Source organism: Telopea speciosissima, chromosome 7, assembly GCF_018873765.1.
Source record: "Telopea speciosissima isolate NSW1024214 ecotype Mountain lineage chromosome 7, Tspe_v1, whole genome shotgun sequence".
NCBI classification, from domain to species: Eukaryota; Viridiplantae; Streptophyta; class Magnoliopsida; order Proteales; family Proteaceae; genus Telopea; species Telopea speciosissima.
In genome coordinates, this window is record NC_057922.1 from 35,491,830 (window position 1) to 35,519,384 (window position 27,555).

Genomic DNA, 27,555 nt, shown 5'->3' on the forward strand with positions numbered 1-27,555 from the left:
TCTTTTTTTTATCTATAACAGGAATGCATCAAGTTCACACTACATCACTGACAGTATTAACCATTTAAAAGACGCATTAAGAGGTGGGATTGATGAAGTAGGGAGTTCTGAACATGGGTCTTAAGATTTCATACTGGATCAAGCATTCTGTCACAATTAAGCACTAGTAAGCTATATATATCCCAATCCAAGCAAAACGTAGAATACTCAAAGTCACAGAAAGAGTCATTCCAAGTCAATACTCTCAGTTGTTTCATTGATAATAGAAAGTAAAACAAGAACCCAAGAATGGTGTTTCTAATGGAACAAACAGTAGAAGCATTTCTCCATCCCACTTTCAAAGGATTATTCTCATGTATGAACCTGTGGCGAGTCCCCTCTGTTGCTTGGTTTGTTCTACTTTGAGCTTTTATTTATTTACTTGAGTGGTTTCTCAGTAGACGGAAACTTCAACTAATTGGCTACTTTTTATCAGGAAGCTTCTCCAGCAACTCAGGTAGTACCTCAAACAGATCAGCCACAAGTCCATAATCAGCAACCTGCAAAATCACCACCCAGACCAAGCTGATGAAAATGCAAATTCAATGGGCTTAAAGAATTCAGTGCAGCTCTCACCTTATAAGAATATAATATTTAAGATGGAAGTAAACAACAATTTTCCTTTGCTTCTTTTTTCATGTTCCACAATCAGGGAAGAAAATAATCAGCATTCATGTTACTATCACAGTATTTACAGTAGGCAGCCAACTACTGTTCTAGCATAAGTATTGACCATTTTCAATCACCCAGTTATTTTAGAACCGTTTTATCAATGTAAAATTAGGGGGTCAATCTCAGGCCAGGACCAGGAACTGGTCCGAAACCGACAGGGCCAGTTCTGGTCCTTAGCCTTCAGGTACTGATTATGGGAATTTATATATAGGTGTTTATGTTTTTCACTGGGTATTCACTCTCTTGGGCCAAGCATATTCATATTAAAACAGACCATATTGATGTTTTAGTCTATGGACTGATTGGGAATCAGAATCAGACCCTCCCATTATTAATTGGTACTGGTTCTATAGATTGGAACAGAATATTTGATCAGGACAGTTCTGGTCCTGGCTTCCAAAAGATGGACCTGGCTAGGACCTGTCCCAATTGACAACCCTATGCAATATTTTCTCTAAAACAATGTGTATAACATACATTTGATATTGCACTGAGTAAATTGATTAACCGTAAGGATGTTTTTTTCCCCTTTCTTATATTAGAAACTCGATGTAGGTTTTGGACATAAAAAAGTTTGGTATATATGAAATGCTTTCGTCACTCTTCTTTTCCAACAAGCATTTATCAGTTGAACCTCCAACCACCATGTAGCACAAATTGGGATAAACTCAGTCTTCACAATAGACAGTTGCTTTATGAGATCAATATAAGTTATATTGATCAGTTGAACCTCCAACTACTTTTTCCCTTATTGGGTTTGATAAGATCAAGATATCCAAAAACTTATCTACCAGATGATCAATTGCATTTCATACGACCCATTCCACGGGCGGGGGAGAGCGGAGGAGGAGAATGCCAGATGGTCCAGAACAGAGCCCATCTATAATCCTAACTATGCTAATTTGATTGGCATTGGTTTCATCTCTCGTTTGAGTATTCTCATACTAATTTTGCTACTGCTTTTCTCAACCTGTGCTTTACTGAGGATGTCTTGGACAAAAGGAAAAGAGGTACAATTCCATTAAATTATCTGCTGTTTGACTTGCCAACCTTCTTGTCAACAAGACAAATTCTGATCTCTCAGGTGGTACCATCTACAAAATTGGGCTAGCCTCAATAAAAATGTAGTTTGCAGGCCAATGGCATAAAGGGGAGAGCGAACGGGGTGCAGCATAAGGAATCAAGTTATAACCTGGAATATGGGGGCATCTGCATCTCTATTTACAGCCACAATGACCTTTGAATCTCTTATTCCAGCCAAGTGTTGAATAGCTCCTGAGACCCCAAATGCCATATACAAGTCTGGGGCAACAATCTTTCCAGTTTGTCCAACCTGACAAACAATGAACCACATGAAATCTGGGATAAGAACCACATAGAGTCGAGAATTTGAGAAAGAGAGAGACACTTGTTAATAACATACTACTAACAATAAAACAAATCAAATAAATGACTCAGGGCATCCATAGTCAGGCCTGTTGGATGTAAAGCATCATCTATATAGGATATGAAGTACACAGAACCACCAAGCAGGTACAAGCCCTAGTGGATCCACTACTTGCACACATAAACTTTTAGACTAACTTTTATAGGATAATATCTATTTTCTTATGCTTGGGAAGAGAATGCTTGAAAGATAATTAAAGGGAATAATCCTATTATTCGCTTATTAATCATGATTTCAAATGAATCAACTGACTGAATGAAATACTTTTACTATTCAAAAAATGTGCATGTGCATGCAGACAAAACATCATGACAAATTTCTAGGTAGCATAGACAGGCAAAGGGTATTCTTATAGGTTTGTGTAACAAATGCTAATAATCTCAAAAGCTCGAGCTGTTAGGAGGGGCACACAACAATACATCAACAGCCCCCGGGGCATGTGCAGGCCCACACACCCGCGACTCTGCACGTGACACCACTACGTGGCACTGGGTACAGGGCACAAGGGCGCAACAACACACTCCCCTGCACCTACCAAGGATCGAACACCCAACCTCCTGGCTTTGACACTATGTTAGAACTACTGATCCCAAAAGCTCGAGCTGTTAGGAAGGGCAAACACAACAATATATCGACAGTTTGTAAAAAAAAAATTAATATTAATCATAAAAGCTTTTAAAAATAAAACAGTCTTGGAAAGGAACTCAATGAAAAGCAACATGTTATGATAGAGATAGAGTTGGTAGAAACTGATAGAGTTACCTGGAGCTCGTTAGGAACATATCCTGAATCAACAGCAGCCCGAGTAGCACCAACTAAGCGAAAGAAGAGATCAGTCAATCACACTAGACTAGTGTAAAAGAAGTATGGAAGGTCATAAAAAAACTTGAAGACAACATCAATTAGAGACCATATAATTAAAATTTCTAAAATTTTCATAAAAAACAATCACATTCAAAGTTTAAATGAAGGAAAAGGCAGATCATTATGCTAAGAATACTCAGTAAAAAAGACTGAAAATCTGGTTATCAATTTGATGAATATTACAGAAATGAACAAGCACAGGGAGAAATTAAGACAGCTACTTACTTTAGATGATTCATGAAGTACAAAGTCACATACCTGCTGCACCAAGTTTTTCCGCAAGTTTCTCTATTAATTTGAAGTTCTCAGCACTTTTCAACCCCCGTCCCCCGGTGACTACTATGCGAGCATTTCCCAGATCAGGGCGTTCAGTTTCCTGAGATGTATGCTTTACATACCTGGACTTTCTATCGGCATCTGTAGATAGGGAGATGAAATATAATATCCCCATTTTAACATTTGGAACCAATGCAAAAAAGATGGGTAAAAAAAGCAAGCAAACAAAATTAAGGTTAGAGAACCAATACAAAAAAAATCTCTAAGCTGATAGTTAAATTTATGGCACCATATTTAGATATTATTCCACGATAAAGCAAAAACCTTAACTTTTCCTCTTTGAAACCAAGCAAAGAACAACAGGGATGTCATGAATGTTAATTCAACAGATGGCAAACAGACCTTCACTAAAGGTTGAGAGATCAACCTGGGAAATCGTAGCCGCGTTAGATTTTGAATCAGCTGAAATTGAAGGCACCGGAAATGAAGTGGACCTTATGGTTAGCATACAAGGGTCACCACCAGTGTACCGGACAGTACATAGAGCATTTCCAGCATAAATTGGCCTGCCAGATGGAAGCAGACCTTATATTCAACCAAATTAAAAAAAAAAAATTTACCACTCATCTCAGTCCCTATTAAATGAAAGAACAGAAAGATAAGCAACTGAAATCATCAATATGTACAAGACAAGAATATGAATAGAACATATGTTTGATGCATTAATTTAAAAATTTTTTTTTTTTTATCTAAATCATGTGTTTGATGCATCAACTAGGAACCAAGGTAACAAGCCAAGAGCAGAGACAGAGATAGCATCCTAAATGCTGCACCTAAAGAAGGTAATTATTATGCAGAAGCCTAAAGAACTGCAGTATTTTATTATGAACGAGTCGTTTGTATGGTGAAGTCAAATATACACGGCATCTGATATTTAAGGCTGTCCAAGGGAAAAAAACAATTGTAATCGTCATGCAGAAGCTGAAAGTACTGTAGTGACTCATTTTTTCCCCCCCTCTTCTTCCTTCTTTTAGTGCAGTTGCCACAAATGCTGCACCTTTTCTCTTGGAAAAGGGCAAAGCCTATTTACACTTTAAAAAAAAAAAAAAAAAAAAAAGGACAGTCAAAGTACACCTTACAGGATAAACTCTGCTCTAGTCAACCAAGTGGTATTTCTTCTCATCATCAGGCATCTCTTAAAAATGTCCCTCTCAGTATCACCATGCCTAGAGCGAGAGCCATTCCAACACTGAAAACACTGTTCATGTGAACAGTATTTTGAGCTCCTATTTCTTCACATTCCTCCTTTTGATGTTCCTATGACCCTCTTCCAAGCTTATCTCATGAACGTGCAACCTGCCTTCCTGAATGAATATCTTGAAGAAGATGTCTATATGCAACAGCCAAAAAAGTTTACTTCTTAAGGAAAAGAGACCTAAGTGTGCAAACTGTTGAGATTTATCTCTAGTCTCAAGCGAGTTTCTAGGAGCTGGAACATTTGTTTTGATCAAACAGTAAAAATGGTTGCTTTTGAACAAAACATGGATGAACAATGTGTTTACAAGAAGATCAGTGGGAGTGCAGTGTGTTTCATAGTCCTTTATGTAGTGTGACATCATAACTGTTACGACGTCTAAGCGACCCAAGGCATTGGAAGGGGCCAAGATGCAAGGCGACCAAGGCGTTAAGTCGACGCCTTGAGAATGACAACTATGGATTATTGATTTGAAATGATGTGGGTGTGTGCTCTTCTATGAAGAAGAAATGCACAAAATTTTTAATAAAGGACTTGGGAAAAGCCAGCTACATCCTAGGTATTAAACTTGTGAGAGATTACAAGAGTAGAATGTTAGGACTCTCACAATCTAACCATATCAACAAAGTTCTGGACAAATACCACACGCAGGATTCTAAGAAAGGAAATTTTCTTCTCAGGCATGGCATCAGTTTATCAAAGTCTTAGTGCCCACAGGCCCCTAAGGACATTGAGGCTAGGGGTGTCAAAATTTGTCCCACACCGGTAGGCCCATCCTGAACTGATCGGTTGAAGCCTGAGATCGGTCCGACCAATTACTAAACATGTTGTGCTCAAGCAACAAGCAACAACCAGTTAATAATCAATTCTTGCTGGTGCAAGGTAGCAGCTCGATGGTCACCTGACCGGGCCCAACCAAATACTATGACCAACTCATAACCTACCGTTTATAACCCATTTAAGGACTATTTATGGCCTATTTAGTCAATTAACCCATTTAAAGCTCAATTATGTATCGATAACCGATTAACAGGATGAAAATGTGTCCATGGCTGGCCTACAAGGCCCGATAACCTAAAATGGTGGAAATACTGTGGGGCCTTAAATTGGTTGGGACCACTTAGGAATGACTGAAATCGACCGAGCCTAACCGGTTGACATCCCTAATTGAAGCAATGAAAAGAATCCCCTATGCTTTTGTTGTAGGAATTCTCACATATGTCATGCTGTGTGCTAAACCAGATATTTGTCATTTTGTTGGAACATTGGACTGTTGTCAAATGCAACCTCAAGTATTTGAGAACTATGGATTATTTCCTCATTTATTGTGAATATTATTTGTCTATCATTGGATACATAGATTCTGACTTCTAGACTTACAAAGATGACAAAAATTCCACTTTTAAAATGGTGTTCATGTTATGAGGTGGGGCAGATCCCATGGAAAAGTGCTAATCAGAAGTCAACAATTGACTCTACAACTGCGGTTGAATATTTGACAACTAGTGAAGCAGCCACAGAAGGTGTATGGTTGAGAAAATTCTTAATAGATCTTGAGATGGTCCATGAGTTTGTCAAGCTCCCCCATTCCGTTGTATTGGATAACAGAGGAGGCATAGCACAAGTAAACGAACTGAGAATCAAAGGAATAAACAAGTGGGTCGGAAGTATCAATCACATCTGGGAGATCATACAACATGGTGATATTAGTATTATTGCCAAGGTCAACATTGCTGATAATTTGTCAGACCCTTTGACTAAGGGTTTAGCTTCTAATGCATTTGATAGACATGTTGAGAACATTAAAATTAAATGAACATGACATTGGATTCGATGTACAAGTGGGAGATTGTTGGATTTGTATCCATCAAACCCAATTTGAACAATTTAAATGAATTAATTCTTGTCATTTTTTGTGCGATTGTGTGTACCCTAGGGTTAGACCTTTAACTATTCACAACTAATGACTGAACTAGGCATTCAGTTCATATGGTTGTTACAACGGATATTTCTAGTAAATGAGATTCCATAAATAGAACATTAGAATTAAATGAACATGACATTGGATTTGATGTACAAGTGGGAGATTGTTGGATTTGTGTCCATCAAATCCAATTTGAACAATTTAAATGAATTAATTCTTGTCATTTTTGTGCGATTGTGTGTGCCCCACGGTTAGACCGTTAACTATTCACAACTAATGGCTGAACTAGGCATTCAGTTCATATGGTTGTTACATTGGATATTTCTAGTAAATGGGATTCCAAAAATATAAATGTGAAAGTACTCATGTGTATCGATTTGGACCATGATGAGACTCTTGCATGGAATGTTCTCTATTCCCACCCCCCCCCCCTTACTACACTTTCATCATTGGTACTTTGATCTTCAGACCTGAGAGGTCCTCACCGTTGCAATTGGACTATATGCATTTAAGCATTATGGTGTACAAAAGGTCAAAGCCAACTGGCTGATTATCGGTGCAATAAATTCACAGCATTCATATGTGAATAGGAGAGATTCTCAATATGCAATCCACTTCCCATACAAGGAGAATATCAAGTGGGAATTCATTGAATGTTATTGCACTAAATTCCGAGTTCAATGGCTGTTTTGTAGAGTGTTTACAAATGGTTTTAAATATTCTTATCATTATTTAAATAATTATATTTAAAAATATTTTATAAAAGTTTTAGGTCCAATACACGGTTGAGATTCCCTGATTGCATGTTTCTGATAAATAAGGTTTAAAGACAGTCATAGTATTCCATACCGGTTGACCTATCAGACGATATTGTGAAGTGGAGAGACTAAGAGAAACACTTTTACCAATTTGTGAGTTTGTATTACCATCCACTTATGGTAGTGTAATAAGTAAATAGTTTACTTATCACTTAAGTTCTAGTACCTTTTGGTAAATATAAGTGGTGGAGGGCTGGTAGGAAAGATATTGCAAGGGAGAGGGGAAATCGCATAAGAAGAAGGGGGGAGAAGAGTGCACACACACAGCCACAATGGCTACTCAAACCATAACTATTCCATTTTATTCAATCTGTAATTTCATCCTATTATAAGCTATTTAAAAGAAAAAAACCCAACTAACAAAGGAAACCTAATAAACTTGGAAACAAACTTTAACAAGGAAACAACATCCTAGATTTTTGAAAGAAAACTGCCTGGAAACTGTCAAGGCTTGGAGCCTTAAAAGGACCAAAAATTTTGGGACCTGGTGCAATAGGACTTATTTTCTTTCGTATCCAATTTTTTTCTAAATGCTACCGTCCCTCCAGGGACCAATCACACCCTCATCTGCTTAATACCAAAATCCTCTGCTGCAACAAAGATAGGTGAATTCAGACCAATTAGCTTCTGTAATGTTAATTACAAAATCCTCTCAAAATTAATTGCAAACATACTCAAACCCCTCCTGTCCTCAATTATTTCCCCTTTGCAAGCTGCTTTCTTGCATAAGCGTTCATTAAAATTGATATGTCTAAGGCCTATAATAAACTCGAATGGGGTCTCATTACTTCTCTTTTCGACTTCTTGGGTTTTGGAAATCACTGGAAGCAGCTTATTAATGCCCTAATCTCCACCTCTTCTTTTTCAATTAAGTTGGATGGTAGTCCTTTTGATTTCTTCCAGGCTTCTAGAGGCCTTCGACAAGGTTGCCCTCTCAGTCCATATCTTTTTAGTGTGGCCATGGAAGCTTTATCTCGACTGATTTCTATCTATAGAGATATGAATCTTTTTCATGGGATCAAGATCTCTCGTGGTGCCCCGGAAATTACTCATCTTTTGTTCGAAGATGACATCTTCATAATTTGCCGGGCAACTTCGGAAGATTTGCTGACTATAAAGGCAATTCTTGATCTCTTCTCAGATCTATCGGGACAGGAAATAAATTTTTCCAAAAGTGGTCTCCATTTTAGCAAAAATGTGCCATCTTCAACCAAGAAGACTCTCTCTGATCTAATTGGGATAAAAGAAATGGTAAAAAACTCTATGTATCTGGGGACTAATCTTTTTCCTTGCAGGTCTAAAGTAAAGGAATTTAGTGGAATTGTAGCTAGAATGCAAAAGAAGCTTACCATCTGGAAATCAAACTTATTATCCTATGCAGGTCGTAGGGTATTAATCCAATCGGTATTAGCTTGTACCCCCGCTTATATAATGAATTGTTTCTTGTTACCTGGACAAATTTGCAGGAACATTGATTCAATTTGCCTCAAGTTCTGGCTTGGGAACAAGAACAACAAAAGGAATTCTACCCTCATTGCGCGGGACAAAATGTGTTGCCCAAAATCTCATGGTGGCCTTGGTTTTCGAAAAGCTGAAACCCACAATAAGACACTTTTATTAAAACTAGGTTGGAGGTAATTACCGAACCGAGCTCTCTTTGGGCCAGAGTGGCCAAATACTTTCCTAAGACCTCTTTCTTCGACCCTGCCACTAGATCCAAAAAAGGTTCACAAATCTGGAACAGCATTGCACACATAACCCCTAATCTTGAAAAGATGGTCATTAGAAAATTAGGAAATGATGAAAACACTTTCTTTTGGACTGATAGGTGGAATCCATCTCTTCCTTTAAGCCTAACTAATTATACCACCTCTAGTCTTTCTATCAAGGACAAAAGGACCACCATAGCCCACATAGAATTGGAGGAGGGTCTTACTCCTAATTCTGTTCAATCCCTAATCCCTGCTAACCTGCACCCCATGATTTTAAATTTCAACTTAAATAATTAAGATGATAGATGGTGGTGCACATTGGCCAAAAATGGCAATTTTAGTACTAAACTTGCTGCTAATTTTCTTCTCTCCTCCCCTGCTACCCCTAATCTTTGTTTTCCTCATGGTGGAATTTCTTTTGGAAACTCAAGATTCACCCCAAATTTAAAATTTTTTTCTAGCGTGTGATACATGCAGAAATTCCAGTCAAGGCTTCCGTTTCCAAATGGCTACAAATCAACCCTTCTTGTGCCTTCTATGGAAATAGTATTGAATCCTACTGGCATCTATTCCTTTCATGCGATTGGGTCAAACATATTTGGGTGGCTAGACCTCTGGGATTACGTACTGAATCTCTGGTCTATGATTCCCTGAGCGACTTTTGTTTTAAATTTTTTTCATCAAGACAATTAGATAAGGCCTCAACTATTTGGTTTTTTGAGGTGTTTATTATTACTTGCTATTTCATATGGTCGGCCAGAAACAAAGTTATCTTTGGCTCTGAGAAACCAAATGCCATATTGGTGATAAAACAGGTCTCATGCTGGATAGCGGATTTACATTTTCCCTTTTCTCCCAATGTTGTATTTAAGATGCCCGACAATATTTGCAAACTGGTTTCATGGAAATCTATTCCTTAGCTTAAATATCCTATTTTAATGTGTGCAGGGAGTAAGACTGGCAGGCTGGTTGTATATTTTTTTGATGGATGGAAGGTTTTTGTTATTTGCTGCAGGGAATATTCTGTCTTCTACGGTCTGAGAACCAGAATTGTACAGTATCAGGACTGGTCTAGATCATGCAGCTCATATAGGATTAAAGATCAAGGAAATTTGGTGCTCAAACCAAATGATTGCCAATGCTCTTCCATCTCCTACTAACTATTCGTGGCCTTGGCTATATATTAAGGATCTAATGTATATAAGTGATAGGTCTCTAGATATTACCTTTACTAATTTTACAGATAACTCATGCTTAGCTGTAGCTCTTAACCTTGCGTCCTATGCGCAAAGACAAACACTATGTATTCTACCAAAATTTCTAAGTAAACTTCCTTTTTTTGTTTTCATAAAAAAAAAACATCCTAGATTCCTACCCAACTCTAACAATTGCAAACGTATCCCACTTTCTAAAATTGACTAAATAAAATATTATTTGTTAAAATAAATCCCTAATATCCTACTAGACCCAAGACTCAAACTGGACCCGCTTCAACTTTGTCTGGATACTCAACTGGGTTTGGGTCAATCCAAGGTAGTGCACCTACATCATTCTATGAGAGACTACGAGCAACTTGCGCATAGCTCTCTCTCTCTCCCCCCCACAATTAGGGCCTCCATTGTTCAAAAAGGTTGATCAATAGTTACTTAAGGAAGATCCAAAGTATTGAGTGGAGAGACAAGATCAAGTATTGAAATCCTTAGGAGGTGTTGTAATTGTGATACTCAAGAGGTAATTCTTAACCCTACTTACCCTAATGCATGTGAAGATCAGTCCATGCGCCAACATTTTTCGAATTATGCATACTCCCATGCCCAACAAGTGCGATCAAAGCAAGGTGGAGAATATTATCGGATGAGTTTAGGGACTATTGACACAGGATGGCATTTCAATCGTTGTTTCATTCTCAGATACAAGTAAATGAATAAATTATGAGAACGAGTAGGGTATAATATATTAAACCTGTGAAATTTAGAACAGTCCAATAAGAAAAAGGGTAACAATACAGAAAGGTTTTGTCTAATATATGGGGTAGCCAGAAGTACCTGACAAATAACTGAGGCCCAGAAATTTCAGTGACATCTGTGATAGGAGATACATCCAAAAGAGCTGCTGCTCGTGGAAGGATGTTTTTCCCAAATGAACTTGAAGCAGCAATTATGTGTGAATAGCCATCTTTCTGCTGAACCAAATGGACCAGTTCAGCCCAAGGTTCAGCAAGAGGATGACTTAGCTTATTTGTATCAGCCACAAGCACCTATACCTCCCAGAAAAACAGGAAAACAAGAAAATGGTAACTACAATGCTTTAAAAGAAACCTCGAAACACCATCACAAAGACAATGCTGAATAGATAAACTATTAAACCTCAAGATACTTTCATACTTCTAACTGCCAAACCGGGAATTAAATGGATATTGAGCTTTTAGATGCTTGAAAGAAGCCATTCAATCATATTGATAGTAATACCTGAGAAATTGAAGGATGAATAGAGGCAGCATGTGAAGCAGCTTTTTGAAGGGATGGACCTGCTCCAGCCAGTAACATAGAAATGGAATTTCCCTCGCTAAGAGCCCCAGCAGCTGCTACAGCGCTCAAGGATGATGGTTTTATAGCTCCATCCTCATGTTCAGCCAAAATCAATGTGCTTATCTATACATTATACAAAGTTGAGAAACAAAACAAAAATGAATAATGCATGCACATAGTCTAAACAACACCACAAAACACATCATACAGCGCCTAGCGGTTGTAAAAAGCTTAATAGACTAAAATTTACAAAAAAGATGAGGAACATGAAGCGTTTCTGTAAATAGAGTTGGCAGTGTTAAATTTAACCAGAAATACTTGGCAGGAAACCACCAAACTAGTGGATGTTAGGTTATGGTTGTTCAACTGAGAAATGTCAACATGTAAGATAATGAAAAACTAGAAATGCAAACCAGTTAAAGTTTCCCCACTCTGCTAAGACTCATGTTCATGAGGCTTGGAATCAGCTTAGGCTTAGCTCTGAGAGGTTACGGATTTGTTAAATGTGCCCAAAAGAAGGATTGCACCAAATTTTGGGCAGTATGTCAAAGGTTTACATTTTGACTTTATCTTTATCTCTATCATTTTTCTTTTTCTTTTTTTTCCTATTGGGTCGGAGGATTAGAATCTGTCTAGCTTTCCAAGGCCAATGTCAGATGGCTTGCAAAATTTGTTTTTGAAGGAAATGAATGATTTTATTATCTGTCTGAAAGGAGATAAAAAGGATAACTAGGCTCAATCTTGGTTAGCCACTTGGCCTGTTAAGTATTTAACTGTAACTCAGATTACTAAGCCTAAGTTGTAGAAAGTTTTACTGATTTATCAAGTGTATGTGTATCAGTCTTGGACAGGCATTGACAATGATAAATCCCACATATAAATTTGATTCCTTGACAAACTAAAACTATAAAATCTTTTAATATTTCTATTTTGTTGGCCATACAGTATAGGGAGCCTCCTTTTCTTATTACAAAGAAAAAGGAACTATAAAAAAAGATACTGCAGAAGTGCAGAACAATTTATAATACCGTATTCTTAATTTTCTGCGTCAGAAAAACTTCAAAATTTATATGAATAGTGTCATTTTTGTTTCCATAGATTTATCAACTAATACTTATCTATCGACATTTTCCCAACATTTGCTTTCTTAAACCTCCCCCCCCCCCCTTTTATTGTTTTAGTGGTTGATAAACATTCAATCGATCAAGATATGCATCTAACAGAGAAGCCATGGTCAAATAACAATAAAAAAGGATAAACATTATAGCTTAAAATCGTTTAGCCCCACTTAAAATGCTACCAAAGAAAATGGTACACAGCCCACAACCACTTTTTTTTTTTTTTAATATATATCGTACTATATTATAAGTGTAGAAACTCAAAAGTCATGGCAAATCTTTTTGTACCAAAAATACCCTTCAATAATATCTATAAATCTCAAAAAAATACCCCTCATTAATCCTTTTTCAAAAAAAAAAGAAAAAGAAACAAATCTATTATCCACTCCCGTTTTTTTAGGTAAGTCAAAAAAATAGAAACAAATCTATCTTCAAATCTTAAATTATTTAAGAATTTAAAAAAAAAAAAAAAAAAAAAACTCTCCCATGAAACGAGTCTATTATTATCCACTCCCTTTTTTTAGGTAAGTGTAATTATTATAAAAGGAATTTTCCATTCTTCAAAACAAAAAAAAAAGTGTAGAAACTCAAAAGTCAAAAAAAAATAAAATTAGAAACAAATCTAATCCACTGCCCTTTTTTTAGGTAAGTCAAAAAAATAGAAACAAATCTATCTTCAAATCTTAAATTATTTAAGAATTAAAAAAAAAAAAAAAATTCCCATGAAACGAGTCTATTATTATCCACTCCCTAATTAATTCTCCTAATTTCTAGCTACCTTATTTCTCTCCATACACTTCGTTTTCTTAAAATGAAACCGTTTTAATTTGAGGGAAGTTAATTCTCCTAATTTTTAGCTAAAATTCACTCCCTCATTCCTTATCCACTCCCTCATTCTTTCTATACACTTGTTCAATCGATAAACCCTCCCCCCCCCCCTCAAATAATTCTCCTAATTTTCATCTAAAAATTCCCCCTCAATTAATTCTCCTAATTTTCTCCTAATTTTCAGCTAAATTCACTCCCTCATTCTCTCTATACACTTCGTTTTCTTAAAATGAATCTGGTTCAAGTTGAGGGAACCAAAAATACCCTTCAATAATATCTATAAATCTCCAAAAAATACCCCTCATTAATCCTTTTTCAAAAAAAAAAAAAAGAAACAAATCTATTATCCACTCCCCTTTTTTTAGGTAAGTCTATATTTAAATTATTTAAGAAATTTAAAAAAACACTTCGTTATACTCAGACGTCCAATTAATTCTCCTAATTTTGCAGCTACCTTATTTCTCTCCATACACTTCGTTTTCTTAAAATGAAACTGTTTTAATTTGAGGGAAGTTAATTCTCCTAATTTTTAGCTAAATTCACTCCCTCATTCCTTATCCACTCCCTCATTCTCTCTATACACTTGTTCAATCGATAACCCCCCCCCTCAAATAATTCTCCTAATTTTCATCTAAATTCCCCCTCAATTAATTCTCCTAATTTTCTCCTAATTTTCATCTAAATTCCCCCTCAATTAATTCTCCTAATTTTCAGCTAAATTCACTCCCTCATTCTCTCTATACACTTCGTTTTCTTAAAATGAATCTGTTTCCAGTTGAGGGAAAGTTAATTCTCCTAATTCTCAGTTAATTCACTCCCTCATTCCTTATCCACTCCATCACAATTTCTCTATCAAGTTTAGATCCTTGCGGAAAAGGCATCTTTATATGACTATGAGCTTATTATTGAAAATCATGGGAAAAAGTTGCTTGCATTTGGAAAATATGCTGGTATAGCTTATCTACTCTACTTCTTACCCGGATTAGAAAATCGTAAGACAACTACATTTCTTCCCTTAGTTCTTTCATTCATTTTGTTTTGTCAGTTCATTATTCGATTATTGTAATTTTCTAAAATGACAATTTTGATCTTGCTAGCATACTCTACCGGTTATAACTAATTCGTTCTTTGACTGATAATTATTCTACATGGAACCTTCTTTTTATTTAGTTTTTGGATTAACCTTATAAGAAAACCTATTAAAAGTTGGCTTCCAACATGAAAAGTTGAGCATTCTTTTCCTTTACTATTGTCGAAACAGACACTTTAACTTGCCACTTTGCACCTCCCCATGAAAAAATAAATTATAGCTGATTTACTGCAAAACAAAAAGGCCTACACTACCAAATAAAGAAGCTGCAGACTGAGACTATAAGCTTGCCCCTTAAAAAACATTAGGTGGAACATATATCTCATCATATTATGATCTCCTTGATTCATGATGGTCATGAGTACAAGAAGATGCTCCTACATCAGAATATGGGTCTTCAAAAATTTGAACCACTTTGCATTTTTCTTTTATATTCACATATTACTAAAGAACTTTATGAAGAATGAGCTGTTCTTCTCTTTCTACAAGGAAAAAGTAGCATTAGCCGAGTATTATTTTCCTAGAGAACTACTCTCTTTTAAAGGCAAATTAGTCAATGAAGATAGAATGGAAAATTTCTTCACTACCTCACCCTTCCCCTCACCATTGTCAGAAAAAACTGTTCCTACAGGTACAATTTTCATGTATAAAATACTGAAGGAATACCAAAATTAATTTATGTTAATAGCCACATCTATAAAGAACATATGTCTTAGACACAAAATTCATATGCAAAGACAATTAATACCATAACAAGCAATTGCATACATAAAAAATAACCATATGCTCCTAAGTGCATCAACTTTCTGCGTGAGGCAATTAATACTAATGTCTCTTCCTCCTTTTTTCCTTTTCTGATCGTTTCTTTCTTTGTGAACCACTCAAGTAAAATTCCAAATTTGGTAGGACACAAGAAGCCGCTTCACAATGTGATACTCATTTCCAGTTGGCTATGACAGGACAGACTTTACCACCAGCATCTACTGGCTTGATAAGCACTTCATTATCAGATTATATGGTTTAGATTTCAACTTAAGAACAAAAATGCTTATTCCCTATTATGCAAAGTTTTTAAAGTTCTTTCTCTCCTGACAAGGACAAAGCCCTACAGGCACACCACACAAGTAAAGATTCAAGACGGCACCAAAACAATCGAAATACTTCAGGATCAGAAACAAAGATACATCACCCTTATTCCGAAATCAAAGAATAACTGCTGAACAGAGAGTTCATCAGTTAAAGAAACAGTCATCACTATCTGTCTTCCACACTGAAATTATTATAATATCAATAAAAAATAATCGAAATCTAAAGCTCAAAATCAGGAAATTAAACTACCAGATTAAAAAGTAGAAATCCCAGTTAGACTTACGACATGCCTATCTATCAAACTTCATCGCCCGCACAACGAGTTATCAAAACCACTGCATAATCTCAGATTATTCAAATAGTTGAAGGACAAACAACTAATACTTCATCCGTTGAAGAAACAATCATCACTATCTCTCATCCCTAACTGAAATGATTATAAAATCAATAAGCTCAAAAATCAGGAAATTAAACTACGAGATTAAAAAGTAGAAACCCCAGTCACACTTACAACATGTCTATCTATCAAACTTCATCGGCCGCACAAAGAGTTTATCAAAATCACTGCATAATTTCAGATTCAAATAGTCAAAGGGCAAACAACTAATCGATTAGCAAATTTGAGAAATGCACCTTGATGTAAACGTTCTCTGCAGCCTTTTCCTCTTCACTGAGGATTTTGCCACCGCTCGAGAACCTTCTGGATACGTATCTTGCTGCAATTCTCCACGCCATTGAGCTTATTATGAAAGCTGATCTAGGGTTCGTAGAATACTTCGTCAGCAAAATCAAACCAAGACACGAGTAAGAAATAGCGAAATTTCTGAAAATTTTAATGTCCTGATTCCACGAACCAGAGCAGAGATCCTTTTTATACCGCCATGGATTCTTTGCTCGTCTAAAATATCGATATTACCCTTCTCCAATGTCAACCATCCACCTGAAGATTTGAATCGGCCAAAACCCCGCCGTGGAATTATGAAGAATGAAGTTGTGGCGTTCACATTAACAACCAAACTTGCTACAACCAGTTGCGGTTCACAGGTGGACTCGACTTAGGCCCATTGTGATCAAGTGGTCACGGGTTAAAGCCTGGATACAGACTCTGTGCGAAAGTAGGGGTAAGGCTGCGTATATTATGACCCTCCCCAGACTCCACTGTGACACGATCCATGTGCACTGTGTACACCCTTTATGGGTTTATTTAGGCTCTCTTTGGTATAGTTTTTATTTTTGATTTTTACCTATTTAATAAAAATCATTAATAAAAATCATTTTTTGTCAAAACATAAAAATCGTTTGGAAACCACTACACAAAATAGATTGTAAACAAAGAAACATGTTTGGCATATCTATATGCATAATAGTTTTTTGAAGTGAGTGGGTGGAGAGATGCCACATTTACCCATCTTCCTTCCCAAAGCATAAACTCGTAACTGAGATTCCATGTCTTGAGTCGGGCAGAACCAGTGGAGAACAGGAGAGGTTACGAGTTCAACCACCAGAAATTTCCAAGCAGCAGAGTCAATCAAGCCGAGGTTAGGGCCTTGAATTGCTTATCGAAATCCTTTAAAATCCAAGCACTGTCCCAATGAACAGCCTTCAAATCATCAAGGGAAACTACCTGGTTTCGTTTCTAGTGGTGTAATTGGAACCAACAGTAATTTCCAGTCTCGACCTCACAGCCCTTGGTGTATTTCGGTCTGAAAATAAGATGGGGAAATCGCCCTGTAGTGTAAGATCTTTCGCTCTAATTTTCAGGTAGAACTGGACAGGATAATTAGAGTTTGATTCAGATCTGGTAGGTTGCAGGTGTCGCTGGAAATAGGTATTAATATCACACGAAGAGAGTGAGAAGATAGGAGTATGGGAGAAAAGCGAGAGACGATCAGAGGAGGAAATGTTGCACACAGTAGCACCGGTAAACACTTCTTTCAATTTCAATCAAAACAATTCAACCACAATCGTTGGGTACAGCCAAGTATTTAAAGGAAAATCAACTCCTAACCCTACCTTGAAACTCAAATAAGATGGGAAGTGGCAAATGGGGTTGCAGGAAGAAGAAGAAGTTGTTGTTAGACAAGGAGGATCAATATTTCTAATTAAACGATGAAATGACACTCTTACCCTTCTATTTTGAGACCAATGAGCACGTGCTCATTAAAGTCCCGCATAAAGCTCAAAAGTGATTTTTGGCCAAAAACCATAAATAGCTTTCGATCTATTTTTGGTTTTTGATTTTTTTCAATCTTTTTTAAATAGAAACAGGCTTCATAAACGATACCAAACGCAATCAAAAACGGTTTTTAAGGTAAAAATAAAAAATCAAAACTATACCAAAGATGGCCTCAGATCAAGAACTAATTTGTTCAATTGACTATTCAAGTCAAAAAATAATTGATCCTCTTTGGGAACAACGGTAAGAAACTTATAGACACAGCCTTTTGGAAGCTTGGATGATGAAAAATTAGTTGTCTTCTTAACTTCACAGTCGGCCTGGATCGCATTTCTTGGTGCTCCTTTAGTCTTCAAGATGACACCAAGGCATCATCAAAGAAATATGACAACAAATTTAATGTAATGATGGGCCTTCCGTGGCCCACGATATTGTACCAAAAGGTGGGCCTAAAGTTCTGGCTGGACCTTTTTTTCCTTCCTCCTTAGTCAATCTACATCAATGGTGTGTGACATGGCAACATACCAAGAGAGTCTTTGTATATCATCAACTTCAAATTTAATCATTTACCATTCCCATCTGAAGCCATACACGTCCTGTGCATATCCATTCAACCTACTGTAGTCTCTTTGTTTTGCCACTTGATAGAGTTGGATTGGTCTGAAATTTAGCATTTGGACAAAGGCCTTTCTTTCCAACTGTCCACAAACTTTTGGTCCCATCTGAGCTGCCATGTGGCAAATATATGTGAAACGGTGTGTCACATGAGAGAGATGGCGTATCGGATCTACTATCAGTCATATTTCAAAACATATTTCAAAAACTGTTAACAATGTGAAAAACCAACTTATATGATTTGTATATTTATTTTATTTATTTCTCTTTTTTACATCTTATGATATTCTTATTTCCATGACATGTAGGAATTTTCAACAAAGTCCTTCTGATAAGTGTCTAAACTTAATTTTTTAAATTAATTATATGGTCTTCATACGTCCAATGTAGAAAACGATTATTTTGTATAGTGAAATATACAAATTAATTTCTATTTCTGTTGTTATCCTTCTGGTAAGTGTCTAAACTTAATTTTTTAAATTAATCATATGTTCATATGTCCCATGTTGAAAATGATTATTTTGTGTAGCGAAATAAACAAATTAATTTCTATTTCTGTTGTTGCTGTACAATAAACAAATTGTTTGCTAATTAATTTGTGTAGGAAAAATGTCAAATTTAATCTACATTAATCAATTAAAGCCTTATCAAAAAGATTGAAAACTGAAGCTGATAGTATTGCAAAAATACATCACATATTATGACAATTCAAAACGATCAGGAAAAGTACAAAAGATTGTTTTCATGGTCAATGAGGTATGTTCATTTAATATTTAAAAATAAAAATATTTAAATATTTAAAAAAAATTCATGTCAAATTAAATGATTAAAACTTTAATTTTTTTACAGAGAACAAAAATACAAGGTATAATGTTCAATGAAGTTTTAGAAAGATTTGACAACACACATGAACAGGAAAAAACATACTACATATCGGATGGAGTGATAAAAAAAGTTAATCCAAATTTCAACAACATACACAAAGAGATTAACTTGACATTCACCAAATTCACAAAGATAGAAGAGGCTGATGAAATGATAAATCCAAACATTTTTCTGCACAATTTCAAGAAGCTGAGTGAATTACAGAAAGCAGATAATAACGAAGAAACTATATTTGGTAAGTTATTATATTTAGACTATGAATATTAATGTAAATTTATTTGAAATTTAAAAAAGAATATCCAATATTATTAATGTAATCGAATTTTATTTTGAAGATGTTATTGGAGTGATCACAAATTTTGAAAAAGTCATCCCCATTGGAACAGGAAAAGTAAAACGAGAGATATATATTACAAGCATAGAATAAGATAACAAAACATTATAAATTTTTATAAATTATATTATTAGAAAAATACTAACAATATTATTTTTAATCTTCAATAATTGTATCAATCAAATGATGCTGACATTATGGAGAAACTACGCAACAAATGAAGGAGAAAAACTGAAAGAAATTGTAATACAAAAGCCTGTGGTTGCTTTCATGTCGATTATAATATCAACATATAAAGGTAAATCTAACATATATTCAATTTACTTACTATTATTTTTAAGTGTAAAGAATATTAAATTATAATTTCAAATTTTAGGTACATCATCATTATCAACAACTGGATCGACAACAATTGAAATAAATCCAAAAATTCCAAAGGCAGAAGAATTGAAAATATGGTAAAGCTATACTATTCATATATTAAACTAATATATAATTACAAATAAATTTAAAAAACTAACAACACGTTTGTAATTGTACAGGTCAACAACAGGTATTAGAATGAAGAAAACCAATCCTATGATGGCAAAATATTTGAAATTCAAAGGAGCTGAGCATATAAAAATGAAAAATCTCATTGAACAAGAAATACCTTCAATTCAGGTCCAAAAAAAATTGTAACTTCTAAATTATTAAAAAAATATTAAATTACAAAGTTATTTAACAATCAATTTTTTTTTTTTGTAGAAACAATATTATTATATCAGAGGCATACTATTAAGTATTGATAATGACGAACCATGGTACAATGCGTGCAATAACTGTAAGAAGAAAGTACATTTCGAAGGAGAAAATGTCAGTTATGAAAATTATGAAAGTAACGTATCATACACAAAAAGGTAAAAATATTTCAAAATTTTATATATCACTAACAAATTTATGTAAACATTATTAAGGACTAACAAATTATTTTTACATCATAGGTATATGGTCAGATATAAAATTTCAGATACAACAGAGAGAATAAATGTAACAATGTTTAACGAAGTTGAGAGCTTGATAGGATGTCCAGCAACAGAATTTAACAAATCAATGGAACAAGTAAAAAAAAATTTATAACATACAATTAAAATTTAGATCTACATTAATATTTATTATTTAATAATTAGTTTACCATTTTTTTGCAGAATAAACAAAAGTTACATGATTTCGTATAAAAAATATGTTGCTTCTACTTTCGATTGGACAACAACAACAATAAAAATAGAATCCAAAAAAAACATTGTAGCAGAAAGCATCAAAGAAGGGAATCATGATGAAGACAAAAACGAAGATAATGAATCAAAAGAAGAACACAAAAGCAAAAAGATCAAAATCGAAGAAGTTTAAGAACTGATATTCCAATGTAATTTGGTACTTACTGAATGTATATAATTTGAAAAGTTGGATTATGACACTTTAAAAAGATTTTTGCTATAGTATTACTTTATAATGATTGAAATTTGAGTTAACAGTGAGTAGCAATATTTGGAATTTTTTGAATATATTTCACTTAACAAATTGTTAATCCAAATTGGTATCCAAAGATAATTCAATTAAACTAATTATAATATGAAATATTTGATTTTTTTTGTACTTTTTACAATCTAGGACATTATTTTCAGTTGGTGTTATATAATTTTTTCTATTCAAAGAAAGTTTGCTGGTTATTTTATTGTCAATGTATATGTAATGTTCTAATATTTATTTCAGAGAACAAAAACATGGCATAAAAAAAAATGCTTTCAGAAATTCAACGTCAAAGATACAATGATAATAAAAAAAAAAGAAAGAGGGACAACAGAACCAAGTAAAGAATCAGCAAATAAAAAGTTGATGCTCAAAGCACAACTTAAAGGTTCAAGTTCTTCACATTCAAATTATGAAAATGTAGAATTATTTAAAGGTTAGAATTACAAATTCATAAATTTGAGATAACTCTTTAAATCAATTATATTTTTTAATTAAAATATTAATTTAATCTAAAAATATGACAGATGTAGAACCTGAATACTCTTGTTTAAATGTACTTAAAAAAATACCATCATGCAGATATTGTGGAGCAAAAAAATTTCAATATGAACCACCATATTTCTGTTGCTCAAATGGTAATGTTCTCTTAGCGTCAACAACAGTTCCAGATGAATTATATGAATTATTCACCTCTCAAACAGCTGAAGCTATTGAGTTTCGTAGATTTATACGAGTAGTATGTTTTCATTTACATCTTTTGGAGTCCATGTTGACAAAGAGCTTGTAAATGCTAAAGAAGGTGTTTATACTTTTAGAGTTCAAGGACAAGTCTATCATGAATTACCTCCAATATTGCCAGAAAAAGAAAAGCCATGTTATTTGCTATGATACAGATCATGAAGTACAAAATAGGATGAAGATATTAAAAGAACAAACATAAAAAAACCAATGGTATTGAAACTAATCGATATTCTATCAAATAATCCATATGCACGATTCTTTAGAAGTTTGAAAGATGTTTGGTCTTTGAAGAATCATGAGATAGTAATTAAGAGTGATATACATCTTGACCAAAGAATCTATAATGCACCATCAGTCGATCAAGTTGCAGCAATTTGGATAGAAGGAAATAATCCTAACATGAAGGAAAAATGTGATATAGTCATCCAAGGTCATTCAGGGAAGAAGCATCGAGTAAAGCATTACTATGGTTGTTATGATGCGTTGCAATATCCATTGTTATACCCAAATGGAGAAGTTGGTTGGCATAGGAGTATAAAAAAAAGATCTGCAACATCTATTGTATCAAATTTTATAACCTCTGAGGAAGAAGCTATATTTAATGGTGAAGAAGACAATGATGACGGTATGTGTACATAAAAGAGCTTATTTTCATTATGATTACAGATAAAATAAATAATTGATATATCTTCTCACAATTGCAGGATTTGATGAAAACAAAAGAAACAGGATATCTCCAAGATCCTATTATTGCCACAAGCTCCAAATCAGAGATGGTAATCGTTCTATTCTTTTATACTCTAGTAGATTGCTTCATCAATATGTCGTAGACATGTATATTAAAATTGAGGCAACGATATTAGATTTTTATCGTTCAAGACAATCAAATATTCGAGCAGAATTATATCAAGGAATAGTTGATAGACAGACAAGAGGTAGTGAAATTGGAAAAAAACTTGTCTTACCTGCATATTTTATTGGGGGACCAAGAGATATGCGTCGAAGGTATCTTGATGCATTAACTTTGGTTCAAAATTTTGAAAAATCTGATTTATTTATAACTATGACATGTAATCCAGACTGGATAGAGATACATAAAGAATTAGAAGAAAGCCAAGTTACACAAGATAGACCAGATCTTACAGCCAGAATATTCCAAGCAAAGCTCCAAGATCTAAAAGATCAAATATTCAAGAAAAATATTTTTGGAAAAGTATGTGCACATGTACATGTCATTGAATTCCAAAAAAGAGGTCTTCCACATGCACACATGTTAATAATTTTACAAAAAGATGACAAAATATCAAATCCTGATATTTTCAACAGATATGTTTGTGCTGAGATTCTAAATTCTGATGAATATCTAGATTTGTATACTAAAGTTGTGAAACATATGATGCATGGTCTTTGTGGAGATTTAAATATAAAGAATACTTGCATGAGAAATGGGATATGTAAGAATAGATATCCTCACGGTTTCAGTCTGAAGACAATGCAAGAAAAAGACTCTTATCCAATTTACAGAAGGAGAAATAATGGAAGACAAGTGATAGTTAGAAAACAATTGTTCGATAATAGATGGGTTGTTCCTTATAATCCATATCTCTTGATAAGATATGACTGTCGCATTAATATTGAGATATGTTCTTGATTGAAGGCAGTAAAGTATCTATACAAGTATGTTTATAAAGGACATGATTGTGTTGCAGTTTTTATATCATATAATACTGAGGAGTATTTAATGGATGAAATCAAGCAGTATAGAGATGCAAGATGAGTATCTGCCCAAGAAACAATGTGGAGAATATTTGAGTTCAACTTAAATGAGATGTTCCCACATATAATTAATCTACAATTGCATCTACCAAATAAGCAAATGATATGGTATTGAAAAAATCAAAACTTGAAAAATGTTGTTCGATCAAATAATACATCTAGAACAATGTTGACTGAGTTCTTCAGAATGAATTCAATTTTTCTAGAGGTAAGAAAATATCTTTACAAAGAATTCCTAGAGCATTATATGTGGAACAATCAAGGTAAATGTTGGACCATAAGAAAGATAAAAGGATCAATTGGACGTGTAAATTTGACACATCCTTCAGAAGAAGAAAGATTATACTTGAGATTACTATTGAATACTGTCAGAGGAGCAACATCATTTGAAAATCTACTGTATGTTGATGGACAACAATGCCTATCTTTTAAAGAAGCTGCTAAAAAGCATGGTCTTCTTAAAAGTGACAATGCAATTTCTGAATGTTTAAAAGATGCATCTTTCTTCCACATGCCACTAATAGTTCGAAAACTTTTTGCTACGATATCGGTTTATTGTGAATCATGAGATGTTAAAAAGTTATGGGATGAGAACTTTGAAACATTGTCTGAAGATTTTCAAAGAAGAAATCTGAGAAAAGAATATAACACTTTTGAATCACTGAAAAATATTAATTCTTTCTTACAAGCTATGGGTAAAAGCATCAAAGAATATGATTTGCCAAAAATGGAAGAAAATCTTCAAGAATCAAGTGGAAATCATAGAAAAGAAATTGAAGATGAATATGCAATAACAATTAGTCAAGAAGATTGTGAATCACCAAAGAAGCTGAATGTGGAGCAGTTGAATGCATACAATATTATTCTGAACATAATGATTCAAATAAGAGTGATATCTTCTTCATTGATGGTCCAGGAGGTACAGGGAAGACATATGTATATCGTGCACTACTTGCAACGATAAGATCAAATAATGAAATTGCTCTTGCAACAGCAACATCAAGAGTTGCAGCTACAATAATGCCTGGTGGAAGAATAACACATTTAAGATTTAAACTATCAATCATCATCGATGATTCAAGTATTTGTAATTTCTCAAAGCAGAGTGTAATTGCTGAATTAATAAGAAGAGCAAAAGTTATCATCTGGGATGAAGTACTAATGGCAAAAAGACAAGCAATTGAGGCAGTTGATAGGACATTGCAAGATATAATAGGAAATTTTGAGTCATTTGGAGGTAAAGTTGTGGTATTCGAAGGAGATTTTAGACAGATACTACCTGTAGTTCCTCGAGGGACAAGAACAGAAACAGTGGAGCAAGTTTAGTAATGTCATATTTATGGCTAAAAATGAAGAAATTATAACTGACAACAAATATGAGAGCAATAAATGATACATATTTCAGTGAACTTCTGTTACGTATTGGAAATGGAGAATAACTAACTGAAGTTGAAAATTTGATAAAAATACCTGATGAGATGCCTATTATAATAAAAAATGAAGGTAATGGTGAAGATGAATTGATAAATAAAATATTCAATGAATTGTAACATCATGGTCATTCGACAAAATATGTAACAAAAAGAGCAATATTAGCAACTAAGAATGAAATAGTTGACAAATTGAATGAAAAGCTAATTAATTTATTCCCTGGAGAAAGTGTTACATACTACAGTTTCGATTCAGCAACTGATGATGCAGATACACAATATCCAGAAGAATTTCTCAATTCATTGGCGGCAAATGGATTACCACCTCACAAATTTATTTTGAAGAAGAATTGTCCAGTAATGCTTTTAAGAAATTTGAGTCTAACACAAGGAGAATGTAATAGACCTCGTTTGGTTTATCGACAATTCAAAAATTATGTTATATTAGCAGAGATTGCAATTGGCCAATTTATTGGTTCTATTGTATCAATCCCAAGAATTCCACTATGCCCAGCAGAAAGTGAAGGATATCCTTTCCATTTGAAAAGAGAACAATTCTCAATTCGTCTTAGCTTTGCTATGACGATAAATAAATCACAAGGGCAAACAATACCATATGTTGGGGTATATCTTCCAGAAGCAGTATTCTTATATGGACAACTGTATGTAGCATTGTCAAGAGGAGTATCAATGTCAACAACAAAGGTTTTAGTAAAGAATAACAACACAATGCAGAAAATAGGATCTTACACAAAGAATGTTGTATACAAATAAGTTCTATTACCAAGGTAAAATTTTAAGCTCAAACAAATACTTCTTAACATAATTATAATTACTTAATTATAATTACTAATATAATATTTTATTTGCAGGTTCAATAATTCAAATACATCTAATGCTTAATAATTCAAGTACATAATTCAAATTACAACAGGTGGAATTCGTCAAAGTTTCATAAAAAAAAAGACACTTTGGAATTATGCAGGTCAGTTCATATATTTCTACATCATAAAAAAATTATAATCAATTTACTTTTTTTGTTTAATTTATTGAAACGTTATTATTGCCTACTTTAATGAAAATTGGTATTAATTTTGTTACAGAACAAATATTTTCGATGATCACAAGAAAAAATCTATTACTATGTACACTGTTAATTGGGAATTCTTTGACAATGGAGGTGTAAATATATATTGTGTCGTCGAAGTATTAGTTGCGCATTTTGCACATGTCATTCTTTTAAATCATTAACAACAACCTTAGCATATTGTTTCGTGTACTGATGTAAGTATTTTTTATCATCCATCAATAACTTCTTTTAGCTATACTATAAAAAAAAAACTTAAAAATTTTTAATAATTGATATTAAAAACTTTTTTTTATAATATTTTCGTAGAAGATATTAAAAATATGTGCATTTGCACGTGCAATTTTACTAGTAAAAAAAAAATCAGATAAAACAACTCACAACCTCACAACACTTAAAATTCAAAGAAAAGTTAGCAGAAAAGTTATCCATGTAAATAAGCACCATGAGTCTGGCTATATTTGGTTTAGCTTTGGGCCTTACATGCTATTTAACTCATAAGCACTCCTTGTCCTTTTAACAGCTGAACGAGTTGAATCCACCTTCTCTTGGCTTGGGATAGTTTTAGCTAAATGAGGTGGGCTTTTAATTGAAAACAACAGGAAAATGAAGCCTAGGCACTTGCATGAGTCACTTGACCACCCTAGCAGAAAGCTAGACCAAAGAGCCTAAGAGAAGGCTCTCTTCAAGTCTGCTCCGCAGATGAGCGCTGCAAGCAACACAACTGCTACCTGACTGTTCTAATTCAGAGACCTGCCCATTTGACATATTCCAACATAGAGCTCATCTATTTCCATTGATTCAAGTGTATAAGCTAATGTAAGAAATTTCAACTTTCTAATTGAAAGTTGAATTCGTCATGACCTTTTCGATTTAAGTTTCAAAACCCTATTTGGATTCTTAAGCATTCTGAACTACCCAATTGTTCTTCTAAATTATTTTTCCACGGATAGATTAAGCAACCAAACATATCAATAATCGACATAAATCAAACTATGAACCGAACAAAAATCTAAATTCAATAATCAAAGGAAGAACGAAGTTCACTAAAAGGAACAATTTCGGATACACAACAATTGATCGACATCCAATCAAACAAAAGAATATCCATACAAGCTAAAGCAAGCAAAACTATCCAAATAAATTAATAAGAAGTGCGTAGTTACATAATGCAGTGGACGTACAAATCTAGACATAGAGGCAAAATGTGAAGATGGATATGGTGAAAACACATAAGAAGTTGGTTTTCTCAGAGCTCTGAGCATCACAATAGTTGACATCTTCCCTTCGCACTGGAGGCTGTTAGGGTTTCGAGGTTCAAATTTGGAACTTCTCTTCT

General features: G+C 34.2%; 1 protein-coding gene across 1 annotated transcript; it reads right to left on the reverse strand.

Moving 5' to 3' along the window:
- Nucleotides 1-94: 94 nt before the first annotated feature.
- On the reverse strand, nucleotides 95-27,555 carry LOC122667511 (electron transfer flavoprotein subunit alpha, mitochondrial). The gene is made up of 8 exons (XM_043863789.1): nucleotides 27,401-27,555; nucleotides 11,476-11,658; nucleotides 11,053-11,264; nucleotides 3,701-3,864; nucleotides 3,281-3,439; nucleotides 2,921-2,973; nucleotides 1,904-2,044; nucleotides 95-539 (listed from the first exon to the last, which is right to left on the reverse strand). Exons 1-8 carry the CDS (start codon nucleotides 27,494-27,496, stop codon nucleotides 462-464), a joined length of 1,086 nt encoding a protein of 361 aa, XP_043719724.1. The 5' UTR covers nucleotides 27,497-27,555; the 3' UTR covers nucleotides 95-461.

Bases quoted from the DNA above. Each gene is read 5' to 3' on its own strand.
- LOC122667511 (XM_043863789.1), bottom strand. From the start codon at position 27,496: ATGTCAACTATTGTGATGCTCAGAGCTCTGAGAAAACCAACTTCTTAT. The intron at 3,440-3,700 runs GTCTGTTTGCCA...CCCTATCTACAG, and splicing joins TCTCTCAACCTTTAGTGAAG to ATGCCGATAGAAAGTCCAGG. The intron at 540-1,903 runs GTTATAACTTGA...GTGATTTTGCAG, and splicing joins CAGATGCCCCCATATTCCAG to GTTGCTGATTATGGACTTGT.